At 41.6% G+C, this 15622-nt stretch overlaps 1 protein-coding gene across 5 annotated transcripts in view; it reads left to right on the top strand.

Annotated features, from left to right (window-relative positions):
• Nucleotides 1–15622, top strand: part of CARD11 (caspase recruitment domain family member 11) — a 1114500-nt gene that overhangs the window by 704697 nt on the left and 394181 nt on the right. For all 5 annotated transcript variants that reach the window (XM_078664998.1, XM_078664996.1, XM_078664999.1 and 2 more), the window contains exons 4-5: nt 5112–5437; nt 7044–7223. In XM_078664998.1, coding sequence (XP_078521124.1) covers nt 5112–5437; nt 7044–7223 — 506 coding nt within the window. The remainder of the gene's footprint in view (nt 1–5111; nt 5438–7043; nt 7224–15622) is intronic.

Genomic DNA, 15622 nt, shown 5'->3' with positions numbered 1-15622 from the left:
TCTAGTAAGGTACAGCAGTCTGCTACAGCAATGAACTGGAGGACATCTAGTAAGGTACAGGAGCCTCCTACAGCAATGAATCATCAAGGGACATCTAGTAAGGTACAGTAGCCTGCTACAGCAGTGACCCAAAAGCCATCTAGTAAGGTACAACAGCTTGCTACAGCAATGAGTTGGGGGACATTTAGTAAGGTACAGGAGCCTCCTATATCAATGAATCGGGGACAGCTAGTTAGGTACCGCAGCCTGTTACAACAATGACTAAGGTGACATCTACTAAGGCACAACAGCTTGCTACAGCAATGAGTCAGGGGAGATCTAGTAAGGTACAGCAGTGAGAGTGTGCAGCTGTGTGATTTACAATCTCAGATGGATCTTTTTTAAGTTGATTGAGATGAAAAGGGAGTTAGCAATAATAAAACAATTCTTGTTTCATGAAGCTTATTTGGCCCCACAATAAGGACCAGGAATTTTTAATTGAGTTTAAGTAGTTATAGTTTCAATTAATAATCATACCAGTATTTATGCATTTCAAGAAAATATACAGAATTACAGCTGCTAAACTGATATACCACAAAAGGTTCAGTCTAAGTAGAATAAGCTATGAGATCATCACAGCCACGGCAATACAACAACTAAAAACTTGAAATAGGTGCTCCTTAAAGAAACTCAGATTCTCTCTCCTAAACACGAATAAGTTCTAAACTCATCTAATAAAGACTTTAAGTTGAGAGTAAGGATGGTTCCTAGAATAGGGTGTCAAGGAAATTCAGAAATGCAAGAAGGTATCAGCATAGTAAGAACTCCGGTAGAAGCCTTCCAGAATTGGAATTAGTGTTTAGCACGGTATGGGACGTTTACGACGCAACCTTTACAACGCCGTTCCATTACGACGCGGTCATAACAACGAAAGTTGTTACAACGAATTGCGCTGGGGGGCGCTCAAGGATAGTAAATCATTTAATTTACTATCCCAACACCTTCCCTACTATCCACGGGGACTGGTGTTGGAATAGTAAATAAATTTTTTTTAATTTGCGCCCCCCCCAACGCAAGTCGTTGTAACGACTTGCGTTGTTACAACCGCGTTATAATGGAACGCGTTGTAAAAGTGTGCGTCGTAATGACGTACATCCGTTTAGCATGAAGCTTCAAGAATTAAGAAAGCGGAGAGTTCTGTACCCCTCAAAGTCTAAGGGAATCTGCTCTAAAGCGTGAACATTAATTAAACCCAACAAACTTCAACAGCAATCATATCTCTTCCCACTCCACCAGGAAGCAATCATTTCACTTCTCATGGTATGCATTTGCAACATTACCAGACTTTCCCATCCCACAGGAAACAGTTACTGCAACCTTGAGCATTCCATGTTCCTGATATGCGATGAATAGAAGGTTTTAACTGCCAATTAAGTCCTCCCGTTTCTAGCCACGATTTCTCTTCTCAGGTCGCTCCTGCAAAAGAAAGAACAAGCTAACCAAGCAAAATACATTTCAGAATAAAGGCCGTTGGTCAGGCTAACTATAACTAAACATTTAAAGAGGAATTCAAATACATGGTTATACTTGTAACTCAAGAACAAATGCAAACATGAGTAAAAATATATATGATTGCACTTTCAGTAGGTCTTTTAGAATATATGCAAATGTGAATTAAAGTATAATTGTAAACGTGAATAAAAAATACATCTTCAGGTTTAAACTGAACATTAGTGCATGCGTTTACAATGCTTCAGTCACTCAATATTACATTTCATGAATGTGTTTAAATGTTTTCATGTGTTAATATTATTAAGGTACGAAGTAAATATGATGTCAAATAGAAATGCATAATTGTGCATTGATAATGTGTAAATGATGGAGTCTAGCTTGTGCTACTCCAGCAGCCTGCTACCTACAGCACTGATTCGGGGGACATCTAGCAAGGTACAGCAACCTGCTACAGCAATGACTCAGAGTTCCTCCAGTAACCACTTAAGATACTGCAGCCTGCGTATGGACAGCACTGATTACAGCATTGCAAGAATGAAGGAATGTGTTCTTTAAAATTAAACTGAGCCCTATTTGTTATCTCAAGGCTTGTTTCTTCTGTCTATCACAGGGCATGATTTAGAGTTTGGCGGATGCTGCCATTGCAAAAGTAACGGATATCCTGTCCACATTGTTGCAAATGCCACAGTATATCATGCACTTGCAGTAAGGCAACAGATATCCGTCACGTTTACAGCATAGTACCCACCCACTAAACTATTATTAAGGCCCATCATTCTTTAGTCTTCAGTTTCCTGGCATTTCCTAGATTTGAGAAAGAGAGACTCCTATTTTCATTTATCTGTGTGTCCGTCATCTTGACCAAGTTAGATATTACTCTCTTAGAAATGATATGGAATTTGGAAGTGGGTTTCTTAATATCATGAATGGCCATTATGTATTATTTTGAAAATCTTTTTCTTTTCTTGAAAAATGCTGGCCATATTTTTTGGTATAACTACTTGAAACACAACTGTTTCACATAAATAAAAATGTGTGGCCCTTATGCTCATCGAAATAATTTAAAGTGGGATTTGTGTGTCTGCTAAAATTGACACACATGATAATTGTCAAGCAGAATTGTTGAGGTGCGTTCACATAACATTTGTGTGTACTGCATGCATGGCTGGACTGGCCGTAATGAGGAGCGGGCATTTCCCCTGTGGGCTGGAGGGGTGGGGGACAGTTTTGTGCCCACAGAGGCCGGTTTTGAAGCAGTGCTGCATATCGGCCCTCTGTAACAAAAGCGGGAGCAGTGGTTTTCGCTACCACCACCCCCCCCCATCCCCACCCCGCTCCCAGAGCCGGTTGGACTGCAATCTACCAGGGCTGGTTGCTGTTTCCAGTTTGACCCTGACTGCCTCGTAATTGATTAAGCAGTCATGTTAACATGCAAATTGCCCATGTGGAGCAAGAGAAAAATGTGCTCATTGCAATCCAGTGACGTAAAGAAACTTGTGGTGGCCCCCCTGCAAAGTACGCAGACACCCTTTCCTAGGACCCAGTCAGGAGCTCTCAGTGAACAGTGCCAGAGGGCCTGGAGCTCGTGGGCCCCCCGCACCGCAGAGGATGCGGGGACTAATTTTACGCCACTGTTCCAATCATAATGAGAATGTGCCAAATGTGCACTGGCAATTCACATCATTACTTAATAGGCTCATAACGGATTGGTTCTTAAGTAAGTATTTATGCATACCCACGTGAATGTGTGTGCCCTCCCAACTTCTACCCACGATTGTCCACGACCACCATGATCTGGGCTTGTATAAGACTTTGTGTTAATAAATTCATGATTATCAAAGGAAGATCACAGCCGAGGGCCCGACTTTTATGCAACAAGTGGCGTCATTTATAATCTGGATGAATAGATAGATAGATAAATTCCTTTATTCGGCATTGTACAAAACACCATAAAAGTTGAGTTAAAAATGCTAATGATACACCCAATCTAATCATCTATACAGAGAGAAAAGTTTAAAAAGGGCACAACAGTATTCATTACAGTTCATTAAAATTCAATGGTCCCCCATCTATCCCCCACTCCTTTCCACAGATCCTCTTGTCTCTCTTAATTTCAATGCTAACCTTAAAAAACTTGTAATGGCAAGCAGGGTAAAGGGATCTGGATGAATAGACGCGATGCCTGAAGCCAGCGATCCTTCCACCCCGCCAAATTTGCAGTTCCTGTAGTTCTGATATAGACAGGAAAACCAGTGGTTGAGCCTTCTCTGCCTCCATCAATAGAAACCTCTTATGCAGCAGGACCACTAGGTCACAGTGACGGTCGTCCTGCTCTATTGAATGTGGATCAAATATCACTCATATTTGCTGCCCATTCACAGCAGTAGCCCAGTCAGGAAATCAGGGATCTCTAAATGTGAAGGATGGTTTTACTACAGGATGACGGTCTTCATGACCTACGTCCCCGCTTGGCGAGGAGGCAGGATTACCTCCAAGCCCACATAAGACCCAGAGTCTCAGCTCATAAAGAGGTCATTGTGGGTCTTTACATGCTTGTTACTAGGGTGCTCTGTTGAACTCTTGGTTGGTACAACAGAGGTTCGAAATCAGTTATGTTAGACCTCCAGGACGTATGGACCTAACTAGGAAGGGAGAATTACTCCACCGTGATTTCAAATATCACTCATTTGCGTAGTTGGCTTGGCAGTGAGTCGAAGGATTTCCTTCATGCACTAGCTTAAAAGTCATCGGACTGTCTGACGCGACAAATGACATTTCAAACTACATCCCTTTTCAGAAGGCAACTAAAATGTATATTGTCTGCTAATTTCTCTGGACTCGCCGACTGCTCAGTGTGTCGCGACTCCCTGCTGTCTCAGTTCATAAGGAGACCCCGTTATCTCTTTGATTTCATAGACTTTTTATGTAAGAGAGAAACTAGGGTGAAGTGGCAAAAAAGACAAGAAGGAAGCTAAGCCTTCAATTAGATGAATGAGTAGCAATATCAGAAGGTGTGTGTTGGAGCAAAGGATGAAGGCAGACTAGCCTCACAATAAATTCCCATCATCCTCCTTCAATCCCTCTACATGTATTTTCTATTCAGTAGTGAAACCACTTCAGGTTTTGTGTCAATGTGAGCATGAATATGTGTGGATTGGAAAGCTGTTTTACTTCCTTTTCCCGCCTCTATATAAATGGCTAATATGGGTTTTCTTTAGTGCCTGATGTGTGCCTCTGGTTGCAGGGTGGACACTGGCACTGATATTTAGGGACAGGGGCTAATATTTTAATCACCAGGAGCAAGAGGAAGGAAGGCATAAAAAGAGATGAAGGAGGAAGAGATAGACAGAAAACAGTGACAAAGGGAGAAAGCTGGGATGAGACAAAAACAGCAAGATTGAGATATAGAAATTCAAAGTGTGGAGTGATAGAAGAAAGAGTGAGGAGAAGAAAACAAGAGTTGGCAACCTTGGTATTCGACAGCCTTGGCAATCAGCAGCACCTGTGTTTGGCTTAAAAAAAATCATTAAATGCTTACACTTTAAAAAAAATTAAAGAACGTTTTTTGTTGTTTCCAGTGCTGCACTTTGTAAAAATTAAAGTTTTTTTTTTGTTTCCAGTTGAGGAAGGACATGAGGGTCTCACCCATTTCCTCATGAACGAGGTCATTAAGCTGCAGCAACAAGTGAAGGCCAAAGATGTGCAGCGGTGTGAGCTCCTGGCCAAGACACAAAAGCTGGAGGAGGAGAGGAAGCAGCAGAAGCTTGTCAATGTGGAGCTGCTTACATTTCAGGAGAGGTACAACAAGATGAAGGAAGAGAAGAACATCTACAATGATGAGCTGATTAAAGTCAAGGATGACAATTACAACCTGGCCATGCGGTATGCCCAGCTGAGCGAGGAGAAGAACATGGCGGTCATAAGAAGTCGAGACCTGCAATTGGAGGTGAGCGGCATTGGACAGGGGATGCAGGAAAAGGGTGAATAATAACATGAGATGTTTGTGTCTCCAAGATATACCAGATGAACACACAGTAGATCCCAAAGAACTGTTGCATGCAGTAAAAATGCTCCCGGTTTAATGTTGGGTGAATTACAATTTAAATTGCATGTCTGTTGTTCAGAATGTTTTTTTGAACTGTAGTTGTGTTTTGGCCAGTTACCATACACAAACAAACATAAATGTCAAAGAAGGTATTGAGGTCCCATTATGAGATACATGGAATTAAAGGGGGAAATATACTGGGACTGGAGTTACAGATTCTGGGCTTTTCCTCCATCCCAATGCCAGGCAACATGAGTTTAAATTCCCAGATTAGGGATTATACTGCTGGTTCCGAAGTACTGGGCCCTTCACCGCACCTGCAAACATTCCCATAGGCATTTTACACCTTGTGGAAAATATCACCAAACGTGCCTGTGGTCTTTCAGGGTGCAGTAATGATTAAAAAAAACTGGGCCCAGTATTTTCGCACCCAGTAATTTCATGTGCAGAAACATCTGGTCACTTAGAATCCAGTTAGGTAAAATACAGCTGCTGCTGGCTCAGAATGCAAGCTTTGAACACTACCTATAAAGATAAAGTTTAGAGTCGATGGAAGTCTTAAACATTTTCATATTTTTCTATATCAACAAACAAAAATGTGTCCTGCAGCACTATTGAGTGCCGGATATTGACTAGCGCAGTATTATCAACCTAAATATGTAAACTTGTTATGAACACCAAATCTAATTATCATGAAGATGAATATAAAGACAAGGTACATAGAAGCAGATTTAAGAATAGTAGATATATACTTACCTGTCAATTTTTTCAGTAGCTATCTAGCCATAATCAATATCCTGGATATGATAGCATTGTAGGAGGATTTTAGATGGGGAATTTTGCGATAGAACATCATTTTAAACATCCACTAACAACAGATCAAATTTGTCATGTCCAGCCTTTGAGAACAGGTAAGGGATTTTAACCAACACAGAAACTAGTGTTGGTCTAAAACAGATTGTAACTCAGGCACCACTCTGGGCTTTGTCTGTTATTTGCAGATATTTTGCTGCACCACATTCGCTACCTTCACTTTCTGGCATTCCTGATCCTTGATCAAAGGCTGAACAAAGCGTGGATGCCCAACAAACCTGGACATCACCCTGTACCCTTGTCCCACTGAGTACCACAGCCTATCCACATAGGCCTTTTGATTAAATAGACGTACAGAATGTGACACAAAAATTTGTGATACTCAGCCTAGTATCAAAGTTTAGCTTCACGTATTATGGAAGCAACACGTTTCTAATATTTTTTAATACTACACATACCTGCAAAGTATTCTGTACACAATGAACCAATGAGTATGATGGTGACAATAAATTCTATCTCTCAATTTAGAAAATGGAAAAGGTCAGACAGATTGCATTGCCTATAGGAAATGCCTATTTTTCAGTTAGAATGTTTAGATCTGTCTATTCAGCTATGTTTTGAGTGTGGGTGGTCCAAGTACTTTTGCAAATACTTTTACATCTTTCTGTTTCTTTCCCATGTTTTGGAATTGTAGATTGACCAGCTAAAGCACCGTCTCAATAAAATGGAGGAAGAGTGTAAACTGGAGAGAAACCAGTCCTTAAAACTGAAAAATGACATTGAGAACAGACCCAAAAAGGAACAAGTGTTGGAGTTGGAGCGGGAAAATGAAATAATGAAGACTAAAATTCAAGAGCTGCAATCCATCATCCAGGTAAGGGCAGAACAGGAACACACATAGGTGGAAATTCCAAATCAAATAACATTTCCTACCTTACATGATTGAAGGGACTCATTGTGAAAACAGCGATGTAGTATTGAGAGATGATACCTGTAAAACATAATGATCACGGCACAGAAAGGACAGATATGAAAAAGAAAAGTCTATTGATCTTGACATTAATCTGATAACAACCTGGATTCATACAAAGTGCATAGACAAGCTGTTCCTCAAGCAATTGGGAAATTGGTGGCTCCATTAATAATAATAAAGTGTTTATATGGTGGATGAATGCGGAGTTTTCAGATTAATTAAACTAGGAAGAATATATTCTATTTCACCTACTGTCATGAACTACTGGTGACTTCATATATGATATCACTAATACATCACAAAATACATCTATGACATCTCATATAATGGTATCATTGATGATATCACTGAAGCTGATCATCTCTCCTTCACTCTAGAGTTCAGCCATAGGCTGAATCCAATACGTTTCTGCACCACAGCTGTGGGCAGCAGGCTTTTAGCACAAGATGTTTTACAGTTTCCCAGTAGCCAGAACCCACAGCGTAAAACATCAGCAGTGCCCAGTAGTAGACACTGAGTGAAGTGGGCATTTTATTTTCCACTTGAATTGCCCTGGACTCAGCTGCCCCAGACACCAGAACCCACAGGACATAGTGAAAGGCTACATCGAATGGACTCAAGCTACGCATTTAGTTCCCTGGCCCCCAGAACCTAGTGAGCATGAGTTAGGGCAATGATCATTTGGGCTTTGTCACCGGACATGACCTTCAACCCCTGTCTACTTGGTGCCAAAACCCATTGACTAAACAATAATACAACAGCACACGGTTATGGTATACCCCGCCTGCACACCATTTGTCCCAAATATTATTAACTGTGCTCACTCTTCTGGATCTTGGTGTTTCTTCAGCACTGAAGAAGTCCCAAGAAATGCGTAGGCTGTTCATCTCGGACATGTCGTCTTGTCATACATATTTAAAGATTGTCAATAAAATTAATGAAAAGCAAATTTGAAAGAGTATTGTGCAGTATATGTTGGTTTGCTGTCAAGAATTGTGTTGTATGAACAATACATTGTGTTAACACGTTCATTGCTGCGTCGGCCAATGGCGGTCGCGAGCACTACCTTGGTAGTGCTGTGCACGTCCGTTGGCCGACGCAGCCCCGTCCACACAATAGAACACCCGCACTGCGGCGAAATTATCGCCGTGGTAAAGGGGTTAAGAGTACCTGGATGTGCAAAAGACTACTCTGGACTCACTAAAAATTCCAAATTTCTTATTTGTGGTCCTCACTTTTGTTTAGCCATTGAGTAAACAGACCTGACCTTCAATAATGCACAGTCCAGTCACCCGATGTGAACTTTTGCCTCACTGTAATCCATAACCCATCACTGTCCCCAGCTATACTACCACATCCATGGCCTCTGGGCATTCTCATCACCCTAGTACCGTCTGGACACCACCTTTCAGTCATACATTGCTGTTAAAGAGCTCAGGGTGTGATTATCTGCCATCCGTACAACCAAAACGTTGCCCCCAATGGTTGTGGGAAAGAAGGTATTTCCAGAAAGCATTCAGCCTAACAAAAGTGCCCACTTAGCACAAAAGCCCTCTGCCATGGTCTACAGCCAGTACCCCTATCTAAGGAGCTACTACTGCCCTGTAAATTATAACTAATACACACACACAAACACACACCCACACGCACGCACACACACACACACACACACATACACACACAGATTGAAATATGTTATTCCACGTGAAAATAGCTGTTTGAAAATGTTGTTCGCTTGCCAGCTAAGGAAGACTATATTTTGTTAACCTAAATGTTTTAAGTCTTTCACAGGTTTCTTCCTAAAGTACTTGAGAACCAAAACACAATTGGTCAGATTCAATTCGCGAAGCAAATAGTCAGCCAATGTAAACGTGCAGACCTATGAAGATTTACTAGTTTTTCCCAGTAGAACACCTGGAAAGCTGTGCCAGGCACAGCTGTACATACGAACCCATCTGTAAATTCCTTAGAGGTGCAATTGGGGCCATTTACAGGTGTTATGGGCATTTAAGGCCGAAAATGACTTTGTGAATCATTGTGTGCATTTATTGAGTTGTTTACTCTCTTCAGGTAACTTATTGAAGTGCAGGCTCTTGTAGTTTGGTCACTTCTGCATTTTCCCAGTGTTCAAACAGGCTCAAGTTCTTTAAGATCTGGCTAGTTTCCAAGGGGCACATCATTCACATCACCCACAGCTCTGCAGTTAATCATCTTCTCAGACATAAAACTAAGTTTGATGAGCTAAGGACTGTTTTAAAAATGCATAACCTGTCTGACCATCCACTGCAATTTATGTGCAGTTTAGAGGGGTAATAAATCGTTTTCACTTCTCACTAGTTGAACTTTTGTTCACTGCTGATGCTAAGGCCCACATTTCGACAGAGCTTGGTGTAACTTTCATTTGCTCTGCTTTCTTCTATTTTTTCATAGTAATATTGAAATGTTATTAGGCTATTTCTAACACCAGAAAGTTTACATACAATGAATTCTGATGTACATTCTAAGTGTTGGACATCAGATTAACCTATCGTTAATGGGAATTTATTGAGCGCACTTACACTGGGTGGCTTCATGGCGCTGACCAGAGAGCAGAAAAGTACTGAAGGCGGACTGAACAGACTACAGCTGTCAACTATCCCAAATTATAATTATATGCCAGAATCATTCTATCTTTTGGCACAGAGTTTCTCCCCAAATAAACTTGATCTTTAAAACTAATGTACCATTCAACTTCACTAACATCTTCCAAAGAAGCTTATCAGAAGAATGGAATTGCCGTTCTTACAATGTTAGCATATTTGACCATTTATTGGTGGTAGCTTGTCAACAAATTATGAAAAACTGGAAAATATTTTGGAAGCTACTTTTCAATTATGGTGATAACGTTTGTTAAAGACACAGTCTAGATAGTGCATTTGTATCCCTCAGTTCATATGCAGTCAAACAGAACGTTTGTGGGCCCTCATAACCTTTTTTCTCACCAATTTGTGGTCAAGCTTTCTTTTACATCGACCACGTACTCACTTTTGAATTGGTTCACTAGTTTACACATGTAAAGTTATATGTCTATTGAAATAAGTCTTATACTCAGTATTATATTCAATTTCCTTGCCCCTTTTCCTATACTCCTTAAACTATATCCATTCCCTACCTCTGTACTTCCATTCCTATCTTTCCTTTGCTTTTATTCTACATATAATTTAATAGTTCAGTACATCTATTTATATAGTTTTTTATATATGACTATTTCTCTAATTTCTAATTTAATTTCTAATTTAAAATGCTTGTAAAGCGCAGCATACACCTTGCGGTTTCTTGGCGCTGAAGGTTCAGTGGCTGAGGGGAAGGAAGACCGGGGAGAAAATTTAGGCGGGGAAAGCCTGGCTAAATAGGAAACTCATATCAGTACATTTAAATACATTCAATAAAATCCTTTTGAATTAAATAAAAGGTAACATTAATTTCTGCATATGTTGAAGTATTTTAATTAAACACAACACGATTTATAGCCACAGTGAGTAAGTTGTGCCGGGTATGTACTTCAGCACAGTTTTCGTTGGGTGAGGAACCACACATGGGGGTCAAAAAAAGGGTGCTGCTAATCTTACAGTGAATGAAGAATATTATCTGAGCTTCAGGGTTGCCATGGAGTTGTACTGTTGTGATCCCTTTAAAAAAATGCAAACTAACGATCACGTACAGAATGAGGCAGTGGTGCCTCATGTCTGATTTCAGTAACCTCAATGAAATTCAGTCCAGTACAAGGGTCTTCAAACAAGGGGGCAGGACCCCTTAGGGAGGCCTTAATTGATCGCAGGGCGGGCACCAGCTCTGGCCAAAAGAAGCATTATGCTGGTAACAGTGCTCTGTTTTAAGCTGAAACACATGAGTAGCAGTAAGCCACTGTGTAATGGGCCATCACTAACATTTTTGGTCATTTATATCTGGCTGGAAGTGTGTGCCAAAAGGTAATGAACTCAACTATTCCTCAACGCCCCCACCTTCCATTTCTGATTATCACACTGAGGATACTTCAACATGTTAGTAAGGCATAGCTAACCAGAATATTATGATTGGCAATCATGTATCTGACTGTATTTTTAAAAGGGGCAACAGAACTTAACTGCAATGTTTATTTAAACATTGACTATTTAATAGAATAATTGTGAAAAATTCTGGGCGGCCCCAATGATTTTTGTTATATACATTTGGGGGGCACGGCATTAAAAAGTTTGAAGACCCCATGTCTAGTATTTAAATAATAATAATCCAGGATTTGTAAAGCGTGGCAAATCACCCATGAGTGTTTCAAGGCGCTGAGATATAGGCAGGGGGAGACTAAGTGATTTACCCAGAATCACAGGATATTGACGCCGAGACTTGAACCTGACTCCCACCGGCTCCAGCCGTTATGCCACATCCTCTCCCGCTCTCCATTATATGGAGTGCCACAGCACTGAAAAGATCTTTTTCATTATTGAAATGGGATGGACTGATCTCCAAGAAGCACCATGGGGTTTAAAAGAGCCAGTAGTATTGTACAAAAACATACAAGCAAAGGTGTATGAGTGTAATTGCTAGCGTGCATTAGTGTGTGTGTGTGTGCTCTGGTTAAGACCCAATCACAGAAATCGGGAATAGAGGGGGTGTTTTGCAGCCAAACATCCAAATACAATTATAAAGTATTTTGCATGTAAAGTGCCATTTTTTCCATCCTAATGCCCCTTTGTGCAGCTTCATGCCAATCAGTGTCATGGAGGTGTTACGCAGGTGTCATTTAGGTGAATCTACAGAAGCAGCCATCTTTTTTGACAATCCTCCTGAACTGCAATGATAGCCAGACCGTGCTTTGTTTGAAAAAAAGAATGCCTCCATGAAGCAGCTGCTTACATGGAGAAAGTATTTCATTTCTCCAAACATTTCCTATATTGCACATGTGCTGCACAGCACACATACAAAGTGTGGAATCTTTCAGAGTTTGTGTAAACATAGGATGTGTTGTGTACTGGAAGGGCATCCTTCCCCTACAAATCCTACGCTAGACGGCATGCTCAGACTTCTGCACCATTGTGCAGATGTTGTGCATGAGGGTAGGCAGCCATTATACTGTTCCAGTGCAGGTGATGACAGAAGCAGCAGGCCATTTTAATTAAAAATGCCTCTGAGCTCCTTTCTCCCCCTTGCTCTACGCAATGCAGCAAATTTGTTTTTTGCGCTGTGTCAAAAGAGTGGCACTTTTAGGCATCTCCTGAAGTGACCAGACTTCCATGGTCTCAAATGTGTCCCATGATTGTGAAGCCTTCAAAAGATACAGCAATAAAAATGTGTTAGTGTAAGCATTGTGATGCATTATATGTAGTGGTGGTGCAACCGTACCATGTATATACACTCGCAAAACTGTCTAGGGTCCAGTCAGGGTCGTTTGTAAAAACCTTTAGCTTAACCCTGGGTAGCAGTGGATTGAAGCAGCAAAGCTTAAACAAAGGATCTAGTAGGAAGCATTTAGAAGCTCCAAACACGCATTTGTAACCATAAAATTACCCAGCCCGACTGGGGGGTCCAATTCCAACAGGAAAACAGTCAGGGGGTCAATAGGTAGTAGTTGTGTAGTTACCTGGTCACCAAAGCAGTCTCAAGTCCAGTTCCACACTGTACATCAAGACCGTTATAGACTTCAATGGAGTGGTCCTGATACTAAGGATACAGGATGCTAAGGATGAGGAGAAATTCTCTGGTTGCTGTGCGATCGATGGGGGTCCTTACGGTCCTTAGTTCATGGGTAAGTTGGGTGACTTTGGCCACAGGGGTTGATGTCCTTCAACATCCTCTTTGAGCCAGTAGAAGCGTAGTTGGGGCTGGGCCAACGATCTCCATTTACAGCGAGTCCTGCGGTATCCTTTGGTGACAGCTGGTGTCCTTTTTGGTAAACAATTTGGGCTCAGATGACACTCCTGGGTCCAGCAGACTTGGGTATAACTTTCTGCTGCCAAGGATCATCTCTTGGGTCACCCAGCAGCAGTGATTTGAATAATGTGGCTAATGACTTGCTGGAATGGGCTTCTTCAGTTTTAACAGCCATGGTGCGGTTTTCAAGGGGTCCGCTGACTGACCCTTAGAGTCACTTCTTTGGTATGGGGCTCAGGAATTACTTTTTGAGGAGCCAGCACCAGAGGCACAGTTCTCTCTTTGCTAGCACAGGTTGCGGCAGCTGCAGTCCAGCAGTCAATGCAGCCTTTCTTGTCGGGTCCAGGGGTCACCAGGTCAGTCCTTCTTCTGTCCCTCCTCCAGTTCCATCGTGATCTGAGGTTCAGGGTGCCAGGGGTGACATATATATGTCCAGAAAATGCCCTGAGGGGATGATGCGATCACTAGCCAATGGGCTACCATTACCTCCACCTTTTGATGACTTCCGGCTATGTGTGGCATCTAGAATCCCCGAGTGCAATATGCTATCCACCCTCAAGATGTCTGAACGCTTCTTTGGATGGTAGGAGCTTGGTAGCCGCCCTAGAGGTTTGGCACCTGTGGGCTACACACCCATGGGAAAAGCAGTTTGATAACCTGTTTCTCCTCTATGTTGCCACTGCCAGCCTGTCTACCTGAACAAAGGGGCAAACCTTCAGAAGTGTGAATGCCATTTGCCTACCAAAGGCAGATTCACCTTTGAAGTTCGTCTTCTGGATCAACACCTGAGTGACTTCCTCCAAGGGTCAGGAAAAACCTCTCTCTGTAGTAGGCTTCTATTGTTCCTGAGGCTGGGAGTCATTCGCACTACTGCCCAGGAGGGAAGAAGGTTGTTTAGTAGCCAGCCACTGGACAAACTGCCCAACAGAGTGGCATCTTTCTGAAAGCAGTCCTTCCTTAAAGGTGACATTAAATTTGACTTGGGCATCAAATCGAGTTTAATGCCACAATAAATTTGATGCCTTGAAGTCCCCTTTTAGTGGTCCCATGCAAAAGTTAGCCGGACAGAAAGTCAGCCGGTAGCTCTGTATTTGCCAACGGGGCTACTAACATTTCCACAGCAAAAATGGAAATTAGGAAGTTTTGCTGTTGGGACATATAAACAGTATATCTACTACTTAATGATAAACAGATCTATGTCCTTGGGCTCAGTAGGCCTTCCTTAGGGGAGACTTACAAATATTGTTAAGGGAAGTCGGGCCTTTGCCATGGGTTTGAATGGCAAAGTCGAACTAGCAGTGTTACCACTGCCCTTCCACTCTGCAGTGGCAGGCTGGGAGTCATTTTGTACTTTGTCACACACAAGGTGGCACAACCAGTGCTGCAGCCCTGGGGGGACACGCTGCCCTACATATACAAGGGACTTATAAGTAAGGCAGCTTATGTCAATTGGGGGTAGCCGATTCAAGATATATTTTAGCACTTTATAGAAACAGGTAGTGAGGTATACTCAGCGCATAGCCCGTGCAGCAATTATTTGAAGTGAACTATTCTTGGATTGCATCCAGGGAAACCATAGACAGCTACCACCTAACGCTGTCAAGAAATAACAATTACACAATAATTGTTATTATAATCAATGAAAAAAAGAAAAGGAACCCCAACCACCTGTTGTGTGCATTGTCAAGATTGCACTTATGTATCCACAAGTCTTCATGAACACCTATGAAATAAGAAAATAAAAGATAAAGGACTAATCACTACAAATGTGCACATAAGGGCAATTGATTTTGAACGGAAATTCCATTTGATATTTTTGACTAATTTTCAAAGTGCTCGGTGTTCCTTTTCTTTTTTTCAAGATATATTTTGTATGGGGTTAGGACTCTGGCACTGAGGACTGGCTAGCAGACCTCAGTGCACAATCAGAGTCAAAAAACAAGCAGCACGAGTCCAAAACTTTGCGTGTGATCATGCAAAAATAGGCATTTCCTGGCAGTCAGTCTGAGGCTTTTGACTCGCTGTGCTGGTAAATTGTAAACCTCTTAGTTCATTCTTATTTGCGAAATGTGATCGTAAAGTCTCTGTCCCACATCTGCTACAGCATTTGTCCACACATTGCTCTTGTGAATGTGAAAAACGCAACTGGAGCGGATGAACTGATTTGCTACATGCAAAATCTACGAAAATTCAGGGTTTAAAAAGATTTACCATTTTAGGGCCTGTCAAAGATGATTGGGATAATGAGAGGGATAAATGGGTGTGCTTCTGAAAGGGACTTTGCCACTCGGTCCTACAAACATTACAATAGGATAATGTGGATGTCAATCTCCCTGATACTGTGAAAATACATTAAAACACCACCATGTCAAACTACAAGAGGTCAGCTTGTTCTG

Source organism: Lissotriton helveticus, chromosome 10, assembly GCF_964261635.1.
Source record: "Lissotriton helveticus chromosome 10, aLisHel1.1, whole genome shotgun sequence".
Taxonomy (NCBI): Eukaryota; Metazoa; Chordata; class Amphibia; order Caudata; family Salamandridae; genus Lissotriton; species Lissotriton helveticus.
Note: the sequence above shows the minus strand (reverse complement) of the source record. Positions and strands in the feature narration are given on the sequence as shown.